The sequence below is a fragment of the Elgaria multicarinata genome, chromosome 7, assembly GCF_023053635.1.
Source record: "Elgaria multicarinata webbii isolate HBS135686 ecotype San Diego chromosome 7, rElgMul1.1.pri, whole genome shotgun sequence".
Classification (NCBI taxonomy): Eukaryota; Metazoa; Chordata; class Lepidosauria; order Squamata; family Anguidae; genus Elgaria; species Elgaria multicarinata.
Genome location: NC_086177.1, coordinates 35,665,733 through 35,691,485, shown reverse-complemented (window position 1 = coordinate 35,691,485; position 25,753 = coordinate 35,665,733). Strand labels below are relative to the sequence as shown.

Below are 25,753 nucleotides of genomic sequence, written 5' to 3'. Positions count from 1 at the left end.
TTAAATAAAACCCCGATTTTTTGTTGATTCGAATGTAGGTAAAGAGCGTCACACTGCAGCAGCAACAGCGATTTATTTCCTGAATTATTATTTTTATAGTGAGTTATTAATGTGCACATGCGCATTATCTCATTATCCCATATATGATGATAAACAGTAGAAGACAACAAAGCTATAAATCTTATTTGCGGAGCTCCACAGACTTATATAACACACAAACCGAGCGGGAGCGGAGCGAGGGGGGGATGAGGCTACAGAGGGAAAAGAAGGAGGCTGGCTGACTGTTTCCCGCTTTATTCTCATTGCTGCCCGTAATGAAATTCAAAGAAACAGCCTCCACGAACCAGGAGAAGGGGACAGACGAGGCTACGGAGGGAAAGAAAGGAGGCAGCAGAATACGTCTCCTTGTTCGGCTGCCCGTTTCCCTCTCTTCCTTTTTGTGAACCACCCAGAGAGCTTCACATATTGGGTGGTACAGAAATGCAGTATAGGAATTATTATTATTATTTTTATTATTTATTTATTTATTTCTTACCTGCCTCTCCACTTGGATCGAGGCGGGGAACAACAATGAATATAAAACTCATTAAAAACTGATTAAAAACATAGCACACAAGATTAAAACATCCTTAAAACATCCTAAAAACAATCTAAAATTTCACTTTTGTTTTAAGAAGCGTTCTCTGCGGAGCTCTGCAGAGGGACTTCAAACTAAAATTGGCATGAACAAAGGAGGCAGCGATTGGTGCAAAATTGGGAAATGGGCCAGTCACGTTATCCTACCCTCAAAGCTCCACCCACATGTCAAAATCTGACATAACTCCCCCAAAGACACACTGCCATAACGCGGTACAAACTTGGACCCGATCTAAAAGTTGCGGTAAATCGTGAATGCAAATATGCGCATTATTGCAGTTAAAACCCAGCACTGAGGCAAATGGATGACTGCGTTATGTAACCTAAAACGCAAATATGCACATTTAGGTCGGGGTAAAAAAGCCGTACAGACACCCTGGTCGGTATTCTATACCCACCCAGCACAAAAGTTGATGGGGGCAGGGAGAAACGCCATGAGAGACAGGTGTAGAAGGAGCCCATTCTTCCCCACAGTGATGGGGAGACCCCAGGGCTCCAGTTTAACTCAGTACTAATAATATTACAACCACTGTCCAATAGAGGCCTATGAAACTCATGTAACCACATTCCAAAAAGCACTCGCAATTATACTGTTGGGCAGCGCCGGGGAGGGAGAGAATAAGATTTTCTCAGAATCAAAATGTTGTGGTTTGACTGCTGGAAAAATATAATCCTATGACAGAAATGTTATCTAGAAGAAAGCATGGATCCTCGTCAATGAATAAGTCAACATCACACATATATGTAGCCTGAGTAATTGATCCTAGACATATTTTCTAATGAAGGCTGAAATCTTCAAGCCACTGCTATCCTTATTAAATTGGCTGTGGTAAATTACTCATTGAAATGCCTCATGAATCTATTTAAATATGATTCAAGCCATTCCCAACTACAGACAATGGGAACATTTTTGTTGATTTTAATGGTGACAATGGACTTTAAAATGTTAAATGCATGTACAAATATTTTCATTATGTTACAGTGACTTGCGTCATGTTGATTGGGTGAAGTCATTCTTGAATATTTGGGCAGAGCTTCAAGCATACATCAAAGAATATCATACTACTGGCCTCACCTGGAGTAAAACTGTAAGTGCTTTATTTCTTGCCTTTTCATTGTGAGAAAAGTCAAACAACACGAACTCTCTCTTACACTGAAGTATTTTGCCAGGGTATGATCCAATGTTTTACTTGATTCTTGGGAATAACTAACTGCAAATACTGTTCTGGAGAAGTTTACCATGAGGTAAAAGAAGCTCTTGGTAGATCTATAATTGCTTCTCTCTCTTAAATGGGGAATGAAATAATTGATAATGCTGACAGCTGAATTCTACATACTCGGTTTCAATCAGCACTAAGATAAATCTTGCAGAGTGCAGGCATCTCATCAGAGCTGGCTTGAAACAGTTTGCTGCCTGAGGCAAAGGAAAAGATGGTGCCCCTCAGAGCTCACTGGACTGGCAGCTGAATCTTCATCAACATTGGTGATGGAATAGCATTCTCCGCTGCCCCTGAAGGCCACAAGCCAGCTCAAGGGACACAAGCAAGGCTGTGTGGCGCACACACAGTTCTATCCCATCACCTTGCCATTGCTCTGCATCCCCCTGCCCCCAGCATCTGCCACCTGAGGTGTCTGCCTCACTCTGCCTAATGGTAGGACCAGCCCTGCTTCTGATACTCATTAAAGTCTTCCAAAGGCTCTCTACAAGCTCCTATAGAATGGAAGCAGGCATAACACTTGATAATATGCTGGGTTGTGGCTTGTTCCGTTACAAAAAAAAAAGATACTTGCAAATCATTTAGAAGGCTGACTAGGTGCATAGATGGGTTGAGATAAAAGGCAGATATGTTGTTGCTTCATAGTGTAACTCAACCCACACTCTTCAAGGTATTTATTTATTGCACTTTTAGTCTGTCTAATTACTGGAGCTCTCTGGGTGGAGTACATTAAAAGCATAAAACACAATGATAAAAACACACACACCCAGATAATACAACCAGTTATAACTTGCTGGAAAGGGTAAAAATAATGCAGCACATAAAACCAAAATTAAACCAGTTAATTGAAATGCAAGGATCTAAATGCACTAAAAACAGTTCTAAAATGCAGGCAGGGTCTCATAAAAAGGTCTTAACCTGATGCTGAAAAGGTTATAATGTAGGTGCAAGATGAGCCCTCCCACTGAAAAGGCTCTCTCTTTTATATAACCACCTGCCTCATTTCATTTTGTGGTGGTCACCTGGAAGAGAGCCTTGGATAATAGGGTCTGGATACATAGAACTGGGAGGACAGGACCTTCAGGTCACCTGACCCCTCAGCCTGGATTAACACTGTAGTGTCATGGCAGTTTGCTTCTGTTTATTGCCCCTGAGATTCTGAAGGAAACAAAATCTTCTACAGATCTGCTGGGATGTTGTAAGCACAAACTGCTCCTGCATACAGTGTAGGACCTGGCCTTCTCAGATGAGGCAGAGTAGACTCAGAAACTGACTGCATTTTGAAGCTTAGGCATCTGTATGTAAGTAAAATTACTGGAAGTGGCAGATTGAAAATATTTCAAGAGTTCAAACCCAGAAACTTCATGTGAGTTTGTATGCTGCCTCATCCAGATGCCTCATTATCTTTTGTCTTCTATACGGTGCTCTATTATATTTATTTGTTTTGTTTGTACCCCACTTTTCTACCCAAAAAACGGCATTCAATGTGGCCTACAGGCACAATTAAAATTGATTTAAACAATATAATAACATTCAATAAAAACATAATTACAGGGTGGGTGGCATTAAAACAGCACCCAGCAGCACACAAGACTCATTTGCAGGCCAATGGGCTTCTTGAATAAAGTGGTCTTTGCCTGCCACTGGAAGGACAGCAGAGAGCGAGCAAACCTAGCTTCCTTTGGGAGGGAGTTCCGTAACTTGGGAGTGGTCATCAAGATGGCCCTCTTTCGTATCACCACCAAACATGCCTCTAAAGGTGGCAGTCTCAAAAGAAGGGTCTCTCACAAAGGTCCTAAAAACTGGGCAGGCTCCTAATGGAGAAGGCAGTCTTTCAGGTAGCCTGGTCTCAAGCCATAACCAGCACTTTGAATTCTCCCTGGAAACAGACTGGTACCCAGTGAAGCTGCTGTAACAAGGGAGTCATATAGTCCCTGTAACCTGCCCCAATCAGCAGTCTGGCTGCAGCATTCTGGACCAGTTGAAGTTTCTGAACAGTTTTTGAAGGCAGCCCCACATAGGATGTATTAAAGTCGTCAAAAAGGGATGTAACTAAGGCATGCATGACTGTGGCCAGATCAGACATCCCTAAGTATCAACAAAGTTGGTATACTAACCTCAGCTATGCAAACAGAATCCCGGCCATTGCCAAAACCTGGGCATCCAGGTTTAGGGCCAAGTTTGAGAGTACACCCAAACTGCAAGCCTGGGACTTCAGAGGGAGTGTAACCCAATAGTGTTAACTATTAATACATTTGCAAGAAGCAACTTTACCGTCAATAGCCTCTAAGGATTGCGAAGTATTTTAGTTCACGCTATACCTTGTCCTCCGAATCAAAGACTTCTGATAATATGCCTCCTTTCCAAAAGGAACATTTTAACACTATCAGATCACTATTAACAAACAATATGTAATGAGAAAATGGGAATTAATTCCATCTCAATATATTGTTCAGTTGTTTTTATTTTCAAAGGATAACACCACGATTGTGGAGAAGCCAGTGTCTCAAATTATCACTGCATTTTCCCCTTGCAGCTAGGCTACAGAAATTGCCATGTGTGGTAGAATTAATCACAGTTGAAGCCATTTTACAATCCCAAGGCCAAATACTGGCTCACTGATCTAAATAGTGTGGCTAAATACAGCCGTCACTGATGTACAGACAGCATGGTAAATCCTGAACAGGTGATAAATGGCAGTAGTATCCCCACCCCACCCCTTAGGATGGCTTAAGACAACCAGATAAACAGCCCAGCTAATAGACAAAATGGATTAGATTTTTTTTTCCATAGAGGCTGCAATCATCAGCTGTTTCACCTTGTAACTAGCATATCATTGCGTAGCAGGAATGCATGCAGACAGGTGGTCTAAATGTTGTAATTAACAGAGACAACACTAGTATACATTTACAGAAGAAACACCTTAACAAAAGATCTATGTCTCTCTGCCGTAGTCCACCTGTTTCTGTACACTGTTACATGATATTTTGAGCTTCACAATCCTCATTTTTATGTATGTGTATATATGTATGAACAGGACAATATAGAGTTCTGTAATCGTATTAAGCATGTAACTAGGATTAGAAGAGTTTGCAGTGCTGGTGTCTTTTTATTAGGAGAATGAAAGTTTCTCCTTTGAGACTCCCAGTAATTGGCTGTCTTGCAGGGTGGTGTGTGTGTGGATTTGCAGTTCATTGTTGTCATTGTCCGCACCACCTGTCTCCCTCATTCACAGTTCAAATGTCTATATGCTGCTTATGCAAACTTGCATAAAATGTACCGTATTTCTTCGATTCTAAGACGCCATCGATTCTAAGGCGCACCCCATTTTTAGAGCTGCTTATTTAGGGGAAAAAGTGCATCTTAGAATCGAAGAAATACGGTAGCGTACGATCATTAGCATAGGAAACTAATACTGGCATTTGGCATCCACTCTCCAGAATTATTATTATTTTAAACACAAACATTCCATTTATTTATTTTTTTGTCTTACAGTCTTTTAAAAGTTAAACATTCATGGAAAATAAGAATGGCTTGGATCCAGGCTGAGGCCTATTGAAATCAGTGGGACATAAGAAAGTCATGATTACCAGGTTTTAACCACTTGGGTGCAGGTATCATATGGTCACCCTAATTATACCAGGTCCTCCAGAGAGCCTTCCCGGCCATTCTTCCTCTGCGGCATTTGCTGCAGTGGGAGAGTAGGGCTGGCAGGGCCCTCTGGAGCTGTCACCTGCCCAGTGGCAAACACTCCTGCTGCAGCTAATGGGGAAAACAACCAGCCGGGCCCTCTCAAGGCGACCCAAAGGGCAGGCTGTCTGAAGAGCCATGCTGGGCAGAAAAAGAGCTCCTCAGAGAGTTGGCCAGGTCCAAATGCCTGGCTCTGAGGGGGTCCTTCCTCAGAGCCAGGCATTGTGGAAGAGGTGTCCCAGGATATGGCCTGTACCACTACTAAAATGTACCACTGTGCCATTGTTCACAGTGTCCACTTGCATTGTGAGCAAGTGTTCGTTGATAACGGAGTTGTTGATCACAGTGCCTGTAAGTAGCACATCTCCCCCTGCTTTTAATTGGATCTCCAGCGACAAGAGATAAAAGCAGAGATGCAAACCATTCACCCGTGGAAAGCTTTCTTTTTTGTCTCCTATACACCTGGGAAATGTATTATTATTACTATTATTATTTATTAAGTTATTAGTTACATTTATATACCACCCCATAGCCAAAGCTGTCTGGGCAGTTTACAAATGTGGACCAATTCATTCCAAGGGCAAGCACTTGTAACTCTGGCTCTCGTTTGCTGGATTTATTACCAATTAAGCTGTGACAAAACTAATCTAGTAACTTTTCTACATAAATACTTCTCTGAAAATTAAGGATAAAAATGATACATGTGGCATTAAAATGCAGTGTGTTTGCTTTCAAAATAAAGCCTTCCTTTTGCATGATTTTTATCCCCCTTTCCCTTTATATTCCTTGGAATTAATTCCTTGCAAACAATTTCACGGTTGACAACAAATGGATCTTACTTACAAACAAAAACAACCACCAACAGTTACTTACAAATGCTTTCATAGGTTGTTTAACTGACTATATGATATAATGGGCAGCAATGAGGCAACAGCTGTTCTGGAAGAAGGCAGCTGACATAAACCTAGAAGACAGACGTTGTCACCATTTGTGCTAGTGAAGTAGCATTTTAAATGTGTTTTATAAAGATATATTGTTAAAAGCATCTGCTCACACTTAATCTAAAGAATGGTTTGCAATAGCAAACACCTGCTGGATTAAGAGAAGATAAACTTTTGGGAACCTACAACTTGTCTTTTTTTGTAGAGGTTGTATGCTGAAGTCAACCCTCATGCCGTACTCAAACAGACAGGCTTTTGTGGGGCGAAATGAAGAACTGGGAGCAAATATCCACACCAGAATCTCAGATGGTTCTTACTTAGAATATCAGAACCCAGTTATAAATTGGTGTCTGATTTTAATGTGCAACCTTCTCAAGCCATGTCACTCTGGCTTGGAGACAGAGGGCAAACACACATGATGCTCAATTGCATGGAGTTTGTTTGTTTGATTCCAGAGGCTGCTGTTAGAAACGTCTGCATAACCATTGCGTTTTCTTTAAACATGTGCACCACAGGGAAATTCTGGAATCCATATCCCATTGTACTATAAATATAATTACATGGAACAGTTCCCTATTTTTCACCAGATGCTCCTACCATATCTGCCTTTATTACATTTCCACAAGTATAAATTCTCAGATTTACTACATGGAGTAATATAGTAGCAACATAGCTCTTCTTGGAAACTCTCTCTTAAATTAATGAAAGAAATACATTTGTCACCCTATTTGATAGACTCCCAATCACCTCTTTCCTTTCTCTTATAGGGCCCAATTGCCTCAGAAGCATCTGGGCTATCTACTGTGGCAAGAAACCAAGGCCCTCCTCCTCCTCCTCCTCCACCACCACCACCACCACCACCACCAGGACCTCCTCCTGTCTTCGATACAGAAAATGCAAAAGACGATTCAACTGCAACTCGCTCAGCCTTATTTGCCCAGTTGAACCAGGGAGAAACGATCACCAAAGGTGTGAAGAAAGCAGTACATTGGCGACTCTTCAAACAGCCATTAGCTTTCTGTGACATCTCTTTAAAAAACCATCTTGCTGTATGCCATACAACTTTATGCCAATATGTTTAACTTGGAAGACTGACAGTGCTATAGTGACCATATGGAAGGGAGGACAGGGCCCCTGTACCTCTAACAGTTGTATAGAAAAGGGAATTTCAGCAGGTGTCGTTTGTATGCATGCAGTACCTGGTGAAATGCCCTCTTCATCACAACAGTTAAAACTGCAATAGCCCTGCCCTCTTTTCTATCTGGTCACAAATGAACCCTTACACAATGAACCCCAACACAAATGACTCAAAGGGTAAGCCATCATGCTCTCAACTTAACAGTTAAATGCCTCTATATCCTATAGAAACATGGGGATGAATTGCGGACAAAGTCACAGGCAGTAGCTAAATAGAGAATATCCCAAAGAGACTGAGGGCTTCATACATGGACAACATATTATGACATATAGAAGGGTACCCAGAAGAAGAAGGGAAGTATACTTTTGCTAGTAAAAGCAAAACAAAATGGCTTTTAAGATTTTTCTCTGAGGTAGTACAGCATTTAAGAACTTCATTCACATTTAAGGACTGATCACCAGCCTTGCAATATGAATCACCAGTCAGCTGGTTTAGGAATCTCATTTAAGGTTGATGCTTGCATTTTGAGAAACATTTAAATTTTGCACTGTCTACACTCTTAATCAAACATAAAGCTCTGAAATGGACCAAACACAAGGCTTTTCCGCAGATAAAAAAAAAATGGCATTAAAAATAGAACTGTCTGCGGACTTCTCTAATTCAATACAATTGTGGGAGTTCAGGCATCATATCAGCCAATCTGACCCAGGTAATGTCTATAGGTACACAATGCTGATATTTTTGTACTGCTGCTTGTGGTTTGTTTAGGGCTTCGCCATGTCTCTGATGACCAGAAGACCCATAAGAACCCCAATCTTCGTGCTCAAGGGGTGCCGATTCGATCTCCTACAAGAAGCCATACTCCAAATCCAACAACTCCCAAGATGCCTCCTCCTCAGAGCCACTGCCCTGTGTTAGAACTTGAGGGAAAGAAATGGAGAGTGGTAAGTTCAGCACACCTATGAGTAACTTGAAAAATGACACCTTGCTGACATTTCTATGGAATAAATAGACTCTACAAAAACAGTAGTAATATGCTGCATGAAACAGCATATTGAAGTGTATCAACATAAAGGAAGGAAGAAGCCTTCACTCTTTGGGATTCAAGCAGTATGCTGCTCCTCTTACCTTTGAGTAAATATCATTAGACATTGGCGTGACAATGTTAGATGGTGCATGTTATCCCACGTATTTAGGACTCATATTAATAAACATGTCTGCGTCTGGTCTTCTGAAACACAAAAGCTTGGAGGAATTTAGCTCAATGTTGTATTCTAATAGTTATAGGCACTGCCTTGTTTGAAATTGTGAAATGGTTTGTCCCTAGAGCGGCCCAGTAGAGGAGAGTTACATTGAAAGGGGAATTTCAGCAGGTTGTCATTTGCATGCATGCAACACCTGGTGAAATTCCCTCTTCATCACAACAGTTAAAGCTGCAGGTGCCCTGCCCTCTTTTAAATCTGGTCACTCTAGTATAGCTCCTACAGCTTTAACTGTTGTAACAAAGAGGGCATTTCACTAGGTGCTGCATGCACACCTGCTGAAATTCCTTTCTCTATATAACTGTTAAAGATAAAGGAGCCCTGGCATCCTTTCCATAGGGTCCCCCTAAGTCAGGAGTAGGGTATTTATGTTCTCCAAAGCTTCTATGCTGCCTGAACAGAGTGTGGGAACCGCTCCTTTTGTACTTGCTAATGGAGAGAAAGCAGCATACAATTACAACCCACTCTGCCTTTCATGATCAGTTCCAAGCTACATAATTTTCTCAGGCAAAATGGAGAGCTTTGAGACGAAATGCTGGGTGAAAAGATAGTGGGAAAGCAGGCTTCCTTGGCAACTGCTGTATTTTGCATGGAATGGCACACTGCCATCCTTCCACAGGAATAAATTTACTTGAGAGGAAGTAGAGCCCTGATCAGGGAATGACCTGGAATGACCTGCTAGTTCACTTGTTCATGGGACATTCTGGATCAGGTGATGCAGACATAACTTAATGTACCAGTGAGCAAAAATAATGTCATTTTGTGGAAGAATATTCAAAATTGCGCGTTTGCAAATCTCATCAAGAATTTGCGTGTGACAGTAACATTTCAATAAAATGATACTTCCAGTATATGTCACATTTCTTATCCCAAGTTTGTGCCTTCAGTATATGCACATTTGTCCTTCCTTGTTTGTCTCTGTATCAGCCACAAATAGTTTCTTGAATTGTCTTCATTTAAATTTCACCAAAAAAACCCTTCTTTGGAAACTTAAGACTTGAACATATTTTACTTGGTAAAATGATCAAATAATTAAATGTCAAAATCTTAGAACAAAATCAACTAACCAACACAGACACACAAATTACTGGTACCGTGCACTCCTGTGAACATGCACTGACCATTTTCAAAGCACTCTTATGCCATTTGCAACTTGGAAAAACATGAAACGTTTGGAGGGTGTAATCACAAGTTAGTTTTTCACCCATTTTTGTGAGATGTTTTTTTTCTTTCTCTCCCTTTCTCTCTGTCTGTAGCTCAGGGCTGGGCAGTTATTTCCCCTGCTAGGGCCAATACTTTAGAATTGCAGGTTGCTGACCCCTGTTGTAGATAGCAGTGATTGGGAGGAAAGTGAAAATATTACTATCTTGTTAGAGCTAATAACTAATATATGGTTTGATAAACTTTTTTTTTTAAAAAAAATACAGGAATACCAGGAGGACAAGAATGACCTTTTAATTACTGACACTGAACTCAAGCAAGTAGCTTACATTTTCAAGTGCAACAAATCTACCTTACAGATAAAAGGAAAAATAAATTCCATTACGGTTGGTAAGTCTGCTTATTCCTAGTATATGAAGACTAAGGCCACAGTTCTTTGCACTTTTACCTGGAGCAAGCCCCATTGAACCCAGTGAGACTTACTTCTGAGTAAAAATGAACAGGATTGCATTGAACATCCTGCAAAGATGTTTTATTTCTTTGTTTCTTTTTTCCCCAGACAACTGCAGAAAGTTTGGTCTCGTATTTGTCAATGTTGTGGGTATTGTTGAAGTGATCAATTCCAGGGATATTCAGATTCAGGTAAATGCTCATGCATAACACTTATATTGGAGCGGGTTGGGAATCCAAAACAGGAAAATATGTCAAGTGATCTTCACTCGGGAGGGAGAGCATGCCCTGTCACAATGCTGTGCAGCTAGTGGAAACCATTCTTCTATCCCTAGGTGTGCTTGATATGAAGTATCAGAGGGAGTAAATCTATCTACACCAGTTGTTTGGGAACATGGGAACATGGGTGGGAGGGTGCTGTTGCACCATGTCCTGCTTGTGGGTCCCTAGTCGACAGCTGGTTGGCCATGGTGTGAACAGAGTGCTGGACTAGATGGACCCTTGGTTTGATCCAGCGTTGGCTCTTCTTAAGTACTGCCCTGAGGCTAGGCATAAGCAGGATGGGGGAAAGGATACAACCTAGCCAGTTGGATAGCCTAGTGGAATATGCTATTTCATCCTCTTCCTACCTGGTTTTGCCACTTCACGACAATTGCTTCTTCCTACCCCCTAAAAAGCTAATTTCTGCATTGTAGAGGAGACCCACCCACCCACCCACTTCTTCCCTGAACATATGAGGGGACATTGCGCCCACTGTGCATACCCCAGATGTTGATACACTGACTGTGCTTCCCAGCGGCCACATGTTCAACCATGATTTCTGCTCATGTACAAGATCCCCTCAATTCATTTATCTGCATGCATGTAGGCCAACTTCATACTAATGCCAAATGCATGGCTGTGGGGGGCACAGCCATCAGGCGCAATTCTCCCTGGCGCATTCGGTGAATATTGGAACAGTAATAGGAGCCACAAAAAGGAGGGGAGGCTAGATCTCTCTTTAAAGGGCTTTCTGGAGACTTGGGGGAAATATGGAATGGAAGCAGGGCACCCTCAAGTGCCAACCCCAACACTTAAAACCCTGGGGATCGCCTTGCTAAGTGGCCGATCTTGTCCCCGTTTCCTGACACTACCAATGGCTGCCAAATCACCCTATATTCAGTCTCGACTTGTCAATTTTCTTGTATATTTCATATTGTACTTCGTTCCCTTTGACATATACAAGGACATTGACAAGGTAAAGCTGAATATATTTGACAGCGGCAAATGAGTATTTATGCAACTGAGAAGACCAAAACCAATACAAAATTATAAGAAGAATTACGAAGACATTTGTACAAATTCTTGGGGACCTAACTTTTTTTAAAAAAAATACATATTACGGACACATTTGCACAAATCTCAAGAGTGGGGGGGGGGAAAGGGTGGCAAACAAATGACAGCCCCTCCAAAGTGCCATTTGGGCATCTGTGGAGGGGCAGCCACTGTGGCACAGTTAGGAAGAGCAGCAGGAGTTTTTGCTGCTCTTGCTTGCTGCCTGATAATCACAACCCACAATGGGTTGGCTCTGCTAGGATTGGACAGCACAGCAACCCATCATGGGTAAAACCACCTCTAAAACAAGCTATGGGTTGCTTGCCAGCCTGCAGGAAGCAGTCTGGGTTCAGATGACACCACAACCCACGATGGGATATCGTGTCACGTGAACCTAGTCACTGCTTTCATTCCCTCTCACAGCAATTGCACTTCCCACCGCTTACTGGGTTGGAGGACAAGCACTGAAACCCTGACACGTTGCATCTCCTCCAACACTAGAAACCTGCTCCCAAGTAAGAAAGCACAGCCCATTCTCTTCTCTCACAACCCCGATTGCTGACTGGAAAAGCAGTGTGAACAAAAGAATACGTAAGAACTTATATGGGATCTGCTGTGTCCTGCTGGATCAAATCCGGTGGTCCATCGCGTATAGCTTCCTGTTTCCAGTAGTGGGCAACCGGCTGTTTCTGAGAAGTCCGCAAGCAAGACTCGAAGGCAATCTCAGCCTAATATAAGCAATAGTGTTCTTTTACAGCAGAGCCTGCCCATTAAATTGTGGATCTATGCTCGTAGTTTTGTCAGTAACAGGCATTTACCGTACAACTGTAACATTGGGTCTCCGTTTTATATCCACACATGTTATATATATTGAGAGCCTCGTGTGGCGCAGAGTGGTAAAGCAGCAGTTTCTGCAGCTGAAACTCTCCCCACGGCCTGAGTTCGATCCCAGCGGAAGCTGGTTTCAGGCAGCCGGCTCGGGTTGACTCAGCCTTCCATCTTCCCGAGGTCGGTAAAATGAGTACCCAGTTAGCTGGGGGAAAGGTAATCACGGCCGGGGAAGGCAACGGCAAACCACCCCGCTATAAGGCCTGCCAAGAAAATGTCAGCGAAAGCTGGCGTCCCTCCAGAGTCAGTAATGACTCAGTGCTTGCATGAGAGGTTCCTTTCCTTTCCTATATATATTGAGTCTCCATTTTATATACACACATACGCACTTGGCCTCAGGCAACTTCTGCTCTTTTTCAGAAAGGCGAGGGAATGGTAGAAATAGCACTGGGCATAGCTGTTGACAAGCAGTGACTCAGCCCAACTATCCATGGAGTTCTTTACATTTGTATCTGACTAAAGTAGTGGGGTTAGTTTAAATTGAGTAGTATGATCTTTAAAGAAGTAATGAGCCTTCTTTTTCCTTGCTATGAGCCTCTACCTATTAGTCATCAGTGTTTTATTAGAATACACGGCTTCCTCTGCTGTTTCCAGTAAATGCGGTGGTAGTTATTAGTTACATACATGTATTCACAGAATATTGACTTTATTATATGTATTTCTCTGTTGGCAAAAAGAATTAGATAAGGAAATGCACCTTTCCAAGGAAAGGAGCATTTAAAAACATCATTATAGAATTATGACTCTGAAGACTTCTATTTGGGGGGGAAAAAACCTGAAAAATATTTGAAGCTTCAAAACAAAAGTACAGTATAGCAGTTCTTTTCAGGCCAAACTAGATGCGACTTGTGTCCTGTGATGGGGGGGGGGGAAGTGGGCATGCAGTAGATTGGATTGGGGCTATGGTGCTGAGGGAAGGTTTTTACCCCCTCCCCCTGGTATGGTTTCCCCCAAATGCCCCACTGAAGCTTCTCTTAGCTGGGGTGGGGAGGAACAAGTGTAATGGAACGAATTACCTAGGGAGGCTGTGGGCTCTCCCACAGTAGAGGCCTTCAAGAGGCAGCTGGAGAACCATCTATCAGGTATGCTTTAAGGTAGATTCCTGCAATGAGCAAAGGTAATAGGCCCCTTCCAACTCTACTATTCTATGATTCTATGAATATGGGTACCTATCTTTCCCCCCTGTGGGGCTACTATAATCTTTTGCGGGGAGGGGGTGTTAAGTTGAAGGAACTGTGGAGATGGGAAAAGATCAACAATCCTCCCACTCTTCCCCACCCCAGTGCTACAGTAGCCATCTGTTTTGCCCTCCCCAAGGTGGTTTTTTTAAAGTATTAATATATAGATATCAAAGAAATGGGTCCATGTTATCGAATGTCCTCCTTAGGGAGGTCCTTCGTTTCTCTTTCTCTTCTCCTTTAGGAGCCAAATTAAGGGCTCATCTACACCAAGCAGATATTCCACTAAGAAAGTGGTATGAAAGTGGTATATAAAAGGCAGGAGCCACACTACTGCTTTATAGTGGTATTGAAGTGCGCTGACAACTGTTGGGGCCCATTGACACAGACCATATACTGCTTCCATACCACTTTCAGAGTGTTATATCCTGCTTGGTGTAGAGGTGTCATGGGCTCCAACAGTTGTCAGTGGACTTCAGTACCACTATAAAGCAGTAGTGTGGCCTCTGCCTTTCATATACCACTTTCATACCACTTTCATAGTGGAATATCCTGCTTGGTGTAGATGAGCCCTAAGAGGACCTTTGGAAAAGAGATGGGTCACTGTATGAAAGTGCTTTATCTGAAGTGCTTCCATACAGACTTGCTCAATTGTTAAGCTCTTCTTCAGAGACCCTGTTCTGGATCCCTCTGAGGTCAGGCAGGGGGCTACCAGAACAGGGCCTTTTCTGTGGTGGTGACTTCTTTATGGAATGTTATCTCCTTGTCTCAGTTGTTTGTGACATGCTGGCAATGACATAAGGGGATTGACCTGTATCTTGAATTACCATTGGAAGGTTCCCAGCGTTAATGGAGCCCTGCCTAGGATGACAGGGGTTGGAGGCGAGGGGAAGATTGTGTTAGTGTTAACCACTTCTTTTGTCCTGATTTGTTATAAAGTCATTTTATGATTGTAGGTACTAGGGAAGGTGCCAACCATTTCAATTAACAAGACTGAAGGCTGCCATATATACCTCAGTAAGGAATCATTAGACTGTGAGATTGTGAGCGCTAAGTCATCTGAAATGAACATCCTTATCCCACAGGACGGTGATTACGTAAGTGTGGTATTTTTAAGTCATCTGATAGCAAAATACACACTAAACCATGTACTCTATCACTGATAAGACAGTACTCTGCTCAAAACAATTCTCTGGGTTAAAGGAGCCTCCTGTCATTTTCCATAAAGTATCTTCAGATTATTATTCATCTTTCAATTTTTCATTTAATATATTTATATAGTACGCTTCATCTGACTGGGTTCTAGAGCAATGCACAATAACATAAAAACACAACAGTAAAACACAACACATTAAATCAAACAGAATAAGAAGCTACGCTGTATCCTATTAAATATTTTTTTTAAACTTATCTCAAGCGGTTCAAATGGTGCTATTGTACAAAAATATATATGCTGATGACACTCAGTTCTCTTTCTTCTTTCTATCTAAATTCAAGGAAGCTGTTCAAGTTCTAAATCAGTGTCGGATGCTGGTAATAGACTGGATGAGGGTAAAGAAGTTAAAACTTTATCCAGATAAGTTAGAGATGTTCCTGGTCAATTGAAAAGCAGATCAGGGAATAGGGTTTCAACCTATTGGGTGTAGTACTGGATGTTATCCTGAACCTGGAAATGTGTCCGGTGTAAATTTAGACAGAAAAAAGTCCTACAACTCCTTGCTGGCTAGGGAATACTGGGAGTCAGAGGATTGCTGGGAGCATGGGATTGCACCCTTAGTTACATTTCGTTTGGACTGCTGTGATGTGCTCTATGCCTTGGAAGAGTATTCAGAAACTTCATGTGATTCAGAATGACTGCCCCAGTTTATATAGAGCGTCTGACTTCCAAACTACAACAGACCAGTCTGTTTCTGGGCACAATTTAAAGTGCTGGTTATAATGTACAAAGCCCTACATGACTTGGGACCAGGTTTTCTGAAACACCATATTCTCCCATGACCAGGATTTAAGATTTTCAGAAGAGGCCCTTCTTTCTGTCCTGCCCACATTATTTAGTGGAAATTCAAGACCAGAGCTGGTATCAGCACTAGATATCCTTGGGCAGCTGCTGGGGCCTTGGACCCACTCTTAATTTGTTTTCCTGGCCCAGCACTCCAAGCAGCACCAGTGGCTGGGCCTAGCCATTATTTAAATTCCCCATAATGCTCTGGGACAACACTAGTTTAGGGACAATTAACAATTACCTAGGGAGGCCATGGGCTCTCCCACACTAGAGGCATTCAAGAGGCAGCTGGACAGCCATCTGTCAGGGATGCTTTAGGGTGGATTCCTGCATTGAGCAGGGGGTTGGACTCGATGGCCTTATAGGCCCCTTCCAACTCTACTAATCTATGATGACATTGTGAGAAATTAAAATGGTGGCTACCTCCAGAAGACACCGTCAGTCAAGTTCACCAGGACCCACCTTTGTACAAGTGTGCCCACCAAAGTGTACTTTACCCAAGGCTCCCTCAAGGGCCTTCTTGGTGGCTGTCCCCTGACTCTGGAACTCCTTGACAAGGGACCCCTGGCTTGCCCCATCTCCAATGATCTTCCATCAACATGCAAAGACACTTTTATTTAGACACACCTTTGGCCCGTAGGCTGACTAATGAATATGTTGTAAATGGTTTTAACCGGTTGATTTATGATGTTTTATCAGCTTTCTTTTGGGTTTTACATTGCATTTTATTGCTTATTGTAATTTTACTATGTTTTATTGCATTTGGTTTATTGCCGTTAGCCACCTTGAGCACCATTTGCTGGAAAGGCAGGATACAAATGTAACTTAATACATTTAACAAATAAGAAATGGGTATTTATCCTACCTAGAGTTAGACCTATTGAAATGAATAGGGCAAGTTAGCCATGACTTATTTAAGTCCCAATCATTTCAGTGGGTCTATTCTAAGTAGGACTAATATTGAATACTACCCAATCTGTTTTTATTTCTAAGGCAGTTTGAAAGCTTAAGTGCTGCACTCTAAATAAAATTAGAAACAGGTCCTGCTTACAGGAATAACAAAAAAGTCAGGAATACGAACGAAGGGGCACAGAAGGAAGGGGAAAGGGGAGAAAATTAATGAGTGAGTAAAGGCCAGGGAACAGAAATGGGTCTTCAAATGCTGTCTTCTCAGAACCCTTACAGTTATCCAGCCTTATGACTCCAAACATAAACATCCGCCAAGATCCTCAACTTCACTGATGCATCTGGGGCACCCCACAAAGGTAAGCAAGAGGGGGAAGGGCTTGCCAGGAACTATGATGCCATGCTTCAGTGCAGAAATGTTGCGCCTCCTCTGCCTCTCCATGTCATGTTCCCAGTTCAAAGGAGCAACCTGGCCCCTGACACAGGGATTATCGGCTGAGTCAGGAGAGCTAGGAGTGCAGACTGTGGAGGCGTTAAGGCCAGTGTTCCAACACCAGGACCGCCTTGATTGCAGTGGAGGCTCGTGGCTCTGATATTAGTGGGATTGTGAATCCATTCTGGGTTTCACTCAGAACCAGCCAGAACTCTAAACTCTATCTGAGGTGATGAAAGTATTTTGGAGATAAGGTTCAAGCTCCATTAGAGCTCTGGTTGGTTCTGACCAGAATGAAGTCACAGCCCCACTGAAATTGGAACCACCAAACTCCACTGCTTGATTGTAAGAACCCTGAACCAGAAACAACACCCCCCACCTCCCGCAAGCCAGGTAAAACCTAGGCTGCTGCCTCTGAGTTGGATTTCACCAAGAGACTGGCAACCTCATGAGACCCTCTGCTCCACAGGCCTCATGCTCCAGATAGCCCACTTGCCAACACAGGCAAAGTGCCCAGCGAGAAGCCATGGAGGGGTGATGCGAATGCTAGGCTCCAGATGGTTACCTGTTTGAGGCTTTCTACACCCCAGTACAGGGGTGGAGCCCCAGTCAGGGCTATGGAGTACATATGGGCTCAGTCGGGCTCCATATCTCATTGGAACACATTTTCTGCTTGGAGCAGCCTGATGTTCTGCAATTTCATCTTGACCAAGCTACCTGTTATACTAACCATGGTTAGCTCAGTTCCCTGCCCGACCGCCCCAAATCCCATGGTTTCCTGCCATCAATCAGGGCACAACGATCCTGCCACAACACACCCCAGGAACAGAGAGGGATGTGTAAAAAAATGCATACACATATGATTACAGAGTGTGCCCCACTCCCCCCAAATTGTGGAATTGGTGTATTGAGCTAATATGGCTCCCTTAGGGTCAAATTACGTATGCCATGGGAGTTCTGTGTTTGAAGCCCCTGAATTCTTTTTCTTTCTCAAAAATGGGCCACTGGGAAAGGGCCTGGTTTTGGACTGGTGGTAGGGCAGGGGGATGGGGATGGTTTAACCCTTTGTCCCTGTGCCACGGCCCTGTTCTAGGCCATCGCTGCCCCCATCTGGTAATTAGTTGCAAAGGGGGAACTTTCAAGCTTAAGACCTGGGGTGGGCAACCCATAACCACAGGCCATGTCCACACCCACCCACCCACCCTACTTTGCTGCCCCCACTGTTGTTGCCACTGTGCTGCTGAATTTGCCACTCAAATTCAACGACATGGCAACAACAAAAAAGCAGTGATCTCTTTTTAAAAAACAAGGCCTGCAGGGAGTGTTTTAAAGCAAAATTGGAAGCTCCCCCTGTGCTTCGTTTTAAAGAAAAATCTCCGCTTTTTTGCTGCTGCCACTGCTGCACCAAAATTCAGCAGTGCAGTGGCTGGGATGAATGCACATTTCTTAGATTTCTGTGCATTTATAGGCTAACGCTGTATTAGCTCTGACATATTTGTGAACGAAATATGTATTATTCCCTGCAGACCTTGTATGTAACGTTTTGGGGGGTGGGATATGTTGGGTTCCATCAGGGGGATAAGAAATTGTCTCCCACCACCCCCAGAAGTTGCCCACCCCTGCTTAAGACAGTGAGCCTCACCCTCTACAATTAATAGCAGCTTGGGGGTGATTTAAATTGGGGGATCAGCATGAGGGTAAAGTGTTCTCCTCCTCTCCCATGCTGCTATCCCAGTCCAAATCCCTCCACCCATGACTACTTTTTGAGGAAGGAAAAGGCATTGGGAATGCCAGATATGGAAGCTCTCCAGTCACAGCTGTTTACACCTTACTCAACAGGTAGTAGTAGTGTCTTCACACAGAGGTCACCGCACAAATATAGGTAAGCTCCTTCCATGCACTGAAGCCAGGGTGGAGCCCAGGCAGTTTTGTTGGTGAACATGAGATGCTCCATTCCATTCATTGCCACTGCTGGATAAACATCTGTGACTCATTTTTCTTTGCAGGATACAGGCCAGTTGCTCATGGAGCTGATCAAACAGAAATTGTAGAGCTCCAGCGCAGCTCTCTGCTCTGGATGGGTGAGTATTGCTCTGATTATCACATTAACTCCTCCCAACAAGTGACTTCCCAAATATATATGTCAGGTACGCCACTGATGGTAATGTGGGGACCTAGGCTGAAGCATTTGGAATGGAACAGTACTGGGGTGGTCGCCTCTTTTCTGCTAAGTCAACAACTTCTAATAAATCAGAAGAACTGCTGCAGGTACTATTTATTGCTCAGCACCCCCACCATGTTCCTCTTGTCTCTCCACAGGCAACCAGGCAGCCATTCAGTATTCAGCAACAAGGATGTTCTGCACCCTCAGTGCCATGCAAACCGCAAGCGAGTCCTATGACAGCAGTAGTGAGAAGCCAGCTGTTCCTCTGTAGGGTTGCCACCTTTATGTCCTAGCAGGGTTCGTGTGCCATTCCAGAATACATCACAGGCAGTAATGTAACAAGAGCAGCATTATTTAGCATGGAGACAGCTGCGCCTGTTCCATTCTATTGTGGGTGTTTTCAAAGGCACAGGAGCCCTGTAGAAACGAAAGGGTTGTCAATCCAATTCTTCTGTGGTGCCGTCAGTGCAAAAATGATATTGTTCAATAAAAGCTGTGACTGTTTCCATTGCGTCTCTGTTCTCATGATGGTTAGCAGCTAGGTAACTACCACAAGCAGATACTGACTATTCACAAAATAGAGACAGGTGTGTGTGAAAGGACTTCATGTTAGGGACTGGGCAAAATGAAAGGCATCCTGAGACATAACGGGTTAGATAGTTGAATGTCGTTGAATGGCGCTGTGGGCCCATATGCGAGTCACTCTGGTTAATGAACTGTACTATTCCAGGTGTGCACACATTCATGCATCTCTTCCCTGGATGACTGTACTGAGGGTCTGAACCCATCTCATCCTGTTAAGACCATACTCTGCTATAACTGCATATGAGGCCCCTTGGTACTGGGCTATATGGCTTCACCTATATTGGGCTGTGGAGGGGGAAAGGTGGTGTATCATGGCCAAGGCTCCCAGGAAGGCTACAAAGTCCCCATTTGTCTGGTTAGGGCATTGCTTGCTGGTGCAAAAGGCCTACATTCTAGGCCTACTTCATCTCCTTTTGTCCATCTAACTTTGTTGCCAGCAGGACCCCCAAATGATAGTTTTATTCTATGAGAGTCACATGTGCATTTGGCCTCGAACCCACATCATCAGTTTCCAATTGCATCGCCTTTTCCTACGGACTGTCAGCAGTTCATTGTGTTGCCACCTGCTTGCTGATTTACTTTCCATTCTTCTTATGGGGCTGTGGAGGGGGAGAGGTGGTGTATCATTGCCAAGGCCCATGGAAAACTACAAAGACCCCCATCCATTCACAGCTAACTTAGGGGCATCACTGATGCTCATGACTCCTGAGTGGTGGTGGAATTGCCAAGGACATTGTGGGAGTAGCTGTCAATGTTTGAACTGCCTTTGTTTTGCTTTCTTCTTTGCTGTTGGGAGTGCAGAGGTTCATGGCAATGTTTCACAAATGCAAACCCTGGTGTAGCAGTCCCATTATTATGCCTGACCCAGACCAGGATGACGGTTCAGATGAAGACTCCTATACCACAGAGTCTAAAAACCCTGTGGGTCCCCCTAACACTAGTGATAGCCCAGGCACCTCCAGCACTGGTGGAGAAGCTACACCAGGTTCTCCAGAAAAGGTGGACTTTGATGGACTCCCAGATGAGGCCTGTACCTCCCCCACATAGTCAGAGGCCAAGCATCCACCCAGCTCTAGATAGCATTGGTGCCAGATGGTGGAAGCACAGTCCACAACTCGGAGGTGAAGCACACATCTTGGGACCCCTAGCAACCAGGCCACATGAGAGTAAAGGTGTACTTAAGAGCAAGGGGGTTCCTTGAATGTAGGGAGACTTTGAAGCCAAGACTAATAGCTTGCAGTTGTACCTGGGTGTGGGCTGGGAGACTTAACCAAATAAGCTCTCAGGCAAGACCTCCTGGTTGCTGGAATGACACCTTTATTTCATCTCCAAGTACCTTGCTACCTAGTTTTCCCGACCTTGCTTCTCCTTTGGACTGAACTCTCATGCTGCTGAACCCTGGATTCCTGATAAGTTCCTGTTCCCTTGAATTGTGTTTGATTTGGACGGCCTGCTTGTGCTTGACTTTGGCTCTGCCTTAGACCCTGCTTTTGGACTGCCCGCCCTCTTGACCAGTAATACTGTGCTTCTGATCTCTGCCTGCCTTCTGACTTTGCTGAACGGATTTGCCCCATAGTTTGCCCCAGAATTGAGTTTGACCCAGCCATAGCAGGACACCCATTGCGACACACTGTTGGAGTTATAACAATTGGAAATGACACTAATTAGCTGTAGCAGAAATAACACAACTAAATAACTGTGAAAGACAAATAGAGTTCAAAGAAAAAAAGAAACAAATGCAGAAGTAGATAGGAAGGTCCGTGTTTGCTAAATTCAGTTTCAAAACGAGAGGGCATTCATGGAGAAATAGCTGTAGTAAGAAAAAATATTAGCTAAAGAAGATGTTGGGGTGGAAAGATACTCGTGTATGTCATCAGCATAAAAATGATAATTGATATGAAAGAACAAAATAAGGGATCACGAAGGAAGTAAATGAAAAAGGACAGAGAATAGAACCTTTTCAGAATAGAAAGAGGATCCATTAACAGAAACAATAAAGGAAGTATTAGAAAGAGAAGAATGAAGCCAAGTGAGAATGAAGCCAAGATCACAAAAACCTAAGGTGCGAAGAGAAGAAATAAGTATTAGAAGTGTCAATAGTTAAAAGAAGAATAACCCTGAGACATAACTTGACATTTGTGAAATTAACAAAGTACATTGGGAAGTTTTTCAGACTTGGGCAGGATCTACACTACTGTTTTATAACGGTATTGAAGTGCACTGACAACTGTTGGGGCCCATGACACATTTCATATACCGTTTTCAAACTGCCTTCAAAGTGTTATATCCTGCTTGGTGTAGATCTGGCCTTGGTCAACAAACTCAAAGAAGGCAATGTAAGATAGATAGCCACTTGTTTTAAATGGCCCTATTTGGGGCACAGTCCAGCGGAATTTTTTTTACTTCTTTATCTCTGAACATCACTCCCCCATATTGTATCACAATTTGCTTTTGAAAGCCCACAGAGTTTCAAAACTAGTTTGCAATGCTGCATGGAGAGCTCAGAGTATATTGGGGCAAGATGGAAAATCCAAATGGCACTTTTTTCATCACTAATATTGGGCATAATCCCATGGTCAATTGAGAAATTATTTCACGTGAAATAAATGACGTCTTCCCTCTGGCATGGGATTGGAGGGGAGGCATATCTCAATGCTGTGGAAACCTGTTCAGAAAGTCATTTGAAAAGTTTAAACCCCATTGGATGCATGTTACTAGTTGTATGAGTCTTTAGAACTTGGCCTATATATTCAGAAAGCACTACTTTTTAAATATTGTTTCTATCAGCTTATAGCCAAGCCACAGTCTACCTGCTGGATATTATGATATACACTACTTACCACTCTTTTCAGAGTTGAATGGAAGTCACTGTTTAATTTTACTAAATGGTTCTGTAACATCACTTCCAGGTAAGATGGTGTCATCATACTGCTCATTCATAGAATTTACAGGAGGTCCAGACAACATTGTCTTCCACTCATAATTCCATGTTTTCCCACCACTTTATACATCTTCTTTCTTACTGCACGAAATCCATTAAGGAAGAAAAGTCAGAATAGCTGCACAATGCTTTTTGATTGTTAATGCTAGGACCCTTCTGTCTGGAAGGATTTTGCTTTATTGAAAAGTGATGCATACATAGAGTTGTTCATTGCAGCAACATAACAATCCAGGAGCGTTGCTGTCTTTTTCTTTCTTCTTGTTACTTACGAGTACTTAAAAATTGAGCGCATGTTAATTATAGCTTGCTTCTTAGCCGGTAAGTCCAAAGAAAAAAAATGTAGAACAATTACACAAACCTGGTACAAATGTAATATGGGAATCAGCAGGGTGTGCTTTCGTTTCCCCTTCCTCTTCCCTCTCTGATTCAGATTTTCTCTCCCCTTCCTTTGTTGGCTGAAAGATGGTTTAGTGTTGCATTTGCCACTAAACAAACTATGGTTACTGACCACAATGGTGTCTCTCTCAGAAAATGTAAATGTAAATTATGGTTAGGTATAAATCTACTGATTACGGGGTCATATCACTATTTTTCTATAATTTTTATGTTTCAAAAGTATTTAAAAGATGTATTGCGTTTTACAGGTAATAATATTAAACTCATATTTACTTGACTACAGTGTCTCCCACCCACATGAAAGCTGCTCTCCTGTGTATTGAAAATTCTGATTTTCCAAAATGTCAAGATTCTCCTAGATTGATTGAATTGTGGCCTAGAACAGTAGTTAAGTATTGCAGCACAGAGTTGTGGTTATCATGATAGTATAGAAGGGAGGAATTGTTTGATGAGGTACTTACTTTCTTTTATGCTACTCTAACCTTATGTTTTAACCTTATGCTTAAAAGGGTCGGAGAGTTGCCATCAAATTAAATCAAGAGACATCACTAAGCTACTAGCACAACAGAAACTGCAAAATTGCCACACTTGTTCTCTGTGTGCTACTGAAGGGTTTTACTGACTGGAATGAAGAAGGCTCCTTTATAATCCAGACATGCCTGAGTTATAAAAACCTCTTTACTCATCTGTTACCAATAGTACTGCATCAGTTTTCATAACAGGCACTTTTTAGACAACTGATATTTGTCAATCTTGTCTTCCTACAGAAAGAATTTCCTGTTCCTGAACAGTTCAAGACATCGTGGGATGGTTCCAAGTTGGTCACTGGCCCTGCAGAGATTGTGGGTTAACTTCCTAGGGCCATATGGAAACCACTCACCACAATCTCCAAAGAAATTCAGCCTGAAGAAAACAGCAGCATGAAGAACTAGAAGTAGCACTAGTTTGTACTGCAGTGATAGGCCTTCAAGCAGCTATTCTGTGTCCTAGAACCATAGGCTGCATTACATGTGCTATTTTTCCTCCACTGAGATTATCGCTGTAGATGGGGTGGGGTGGGGGAATAAACTGATGTACACAGTTATGTTTGAAGAAGGCATGAATATTTATTTTGTCATGGCTACATGTGTTTAGAAACCACGCTGTGCAGCCCTGGTACACTTTTTGTAGTCATCCTAATATTCTTAAAATGTCCACAACTTGCCTTTGTTTGCTAATAGATTAACATAATGTCATGTGAATGTATACAGATTTTTAAAGATAACCATTCAGGTTATTGGCTCTTTCACTACATACTATAAGCCAAATGTCTGCATGATACACTTCGTAACGTTTCAGTGCATTCCTTTTTTTATGTTCCAGCTGGGGGGAAAACTCTTAATATGTGAAATGTTCATTTTAGATTTGATAGTATTCATTGAACATATTGTGCAGAAGGACCCCAGAAAGTCTGTAGTTCATATAGGGCTTTGTGCGTTTAAAAGCTAAAGTGCAACTCTCAGTACTACATTTGCTAATGGAAAAGAAAAGCTAGATATTTCAATTACAGTTCAGTTACATATTTTCCTTAACAATAATCTATGCCCTATTTTCAACAAGGTGAGTTAACTGGTATCTTTGTTTTTCTTTGCTTTTGTTTGTTTCAAATTAGCTCAAAGCAATTTCTAGAAAAAGTTACTTTAAAGTGGGCCATGTCTCTCTTTACAAATAGTACTTAGCAACCTCATCTGAACATTTATTTAATAATGTATCAGTCTTATTAAATGTTAAACATAATTTCCCTTGGATCTATCAAATGCTAAGTATTTCCATAAAACCACTAGTTGAGAAAGAACCAAAAGATCATCAATTGCAATCTATTCCAAGGATACCACTTGCTGGCCCATAAGCCAAATCTGGCTTCTAGGAAATTTACCAAGTATTAATCAAAACATAGCCCATGGCTAGACCAGGCCTATATCCTGGGATTGTCCCAGGATCATCCCTGTGCATCCAAATGACACACAGGGGATCCCGGGAGCAGGCAGGAACGACCCCTCCATTTGCCTGGGATAATCCTTAGGTCTAGCTAAGGCCATAGTAAGAAATTCTAATCCCACATGCAAGGAATAGGATGTTTCCGATTTTTAAGAGAGCTATTCCACTCTTTAATGTTACATTTCTCTTAACATTTTAATGTAATAGCCCAGGAATGGCTGCATACATATGCTCCATAATTGTGAAACCTGTTCTGCTGAATGGCACCAATTTTATTATACAGCCTGACCATTTGTGAAGGTGCTAGTTTTTGCAATAAAATACACTTCTGCTCCTATCTGGAGATTAGTGACAGCTAATAATACAGAAGTTAACAATCCTAGTTACAGATTTTACTTTGTGTAAGGGGTAATGCTGGTTGTAGTTCTGCTTTTATTTCCATTTGTAAGGTATGCATGCAAATCTTCAAAAACA

General features: G+C 42.5%; 1 protein-coding gene across 4 annotated transcripts in view; it reads left to right on the top strand.

Annotated features, from left to right (window-relative positions):
* The window catches only part of CAP2 (cyclase associated actin cytoskeleton regulatory protein 2), a 60,891-nt gene extending 36,539 nt beyond the window's left edge, over nt 1-24,352 (top strand). For 3 of the 4 annotated variants that reach the window (XM_063130403.1, XM_063130402.1, XM_063130405.1), the window contains 7 exons: nt 1,619-1,724; nt 7,252-7,453; nt 8,391-8,566; nt 10,312-10,435; nt 10,605-10,687; nt 14,832-14,972; nt 24,070-24,352. In XM_063130403.1, coding sequence (XP_062986473.1) covers nt 1,619-1,724; nt 7,252-7,453; nt 8,391-8,566; nt 10,312-10,435; nt 10,605-10,687; nt 14,832-14,972; nt 24,070-24,153 — 916 coding nt within the window. In that variant the 3' untranslated portion in view covers nt 24,154-24,352. Of the gene's footprint in view, nt 1-1,618; nt 1,725-7,251; nt 7,454-8,390; nt 8,567-10,311; nt 10,436-10,604; nt 10,688-14,831; nt 14,973-17,051; nt 17,143-19,222; nt 19,298-19,535; nt 19,885-24,069 lie in introns of those variants that run through there. The other variant, XR_010025656.1, reaches the window with a different exon arrangement.
* The last annotated feature ends 1,401 nt before the right edge of the window (nt 24,353-25,753 follow it).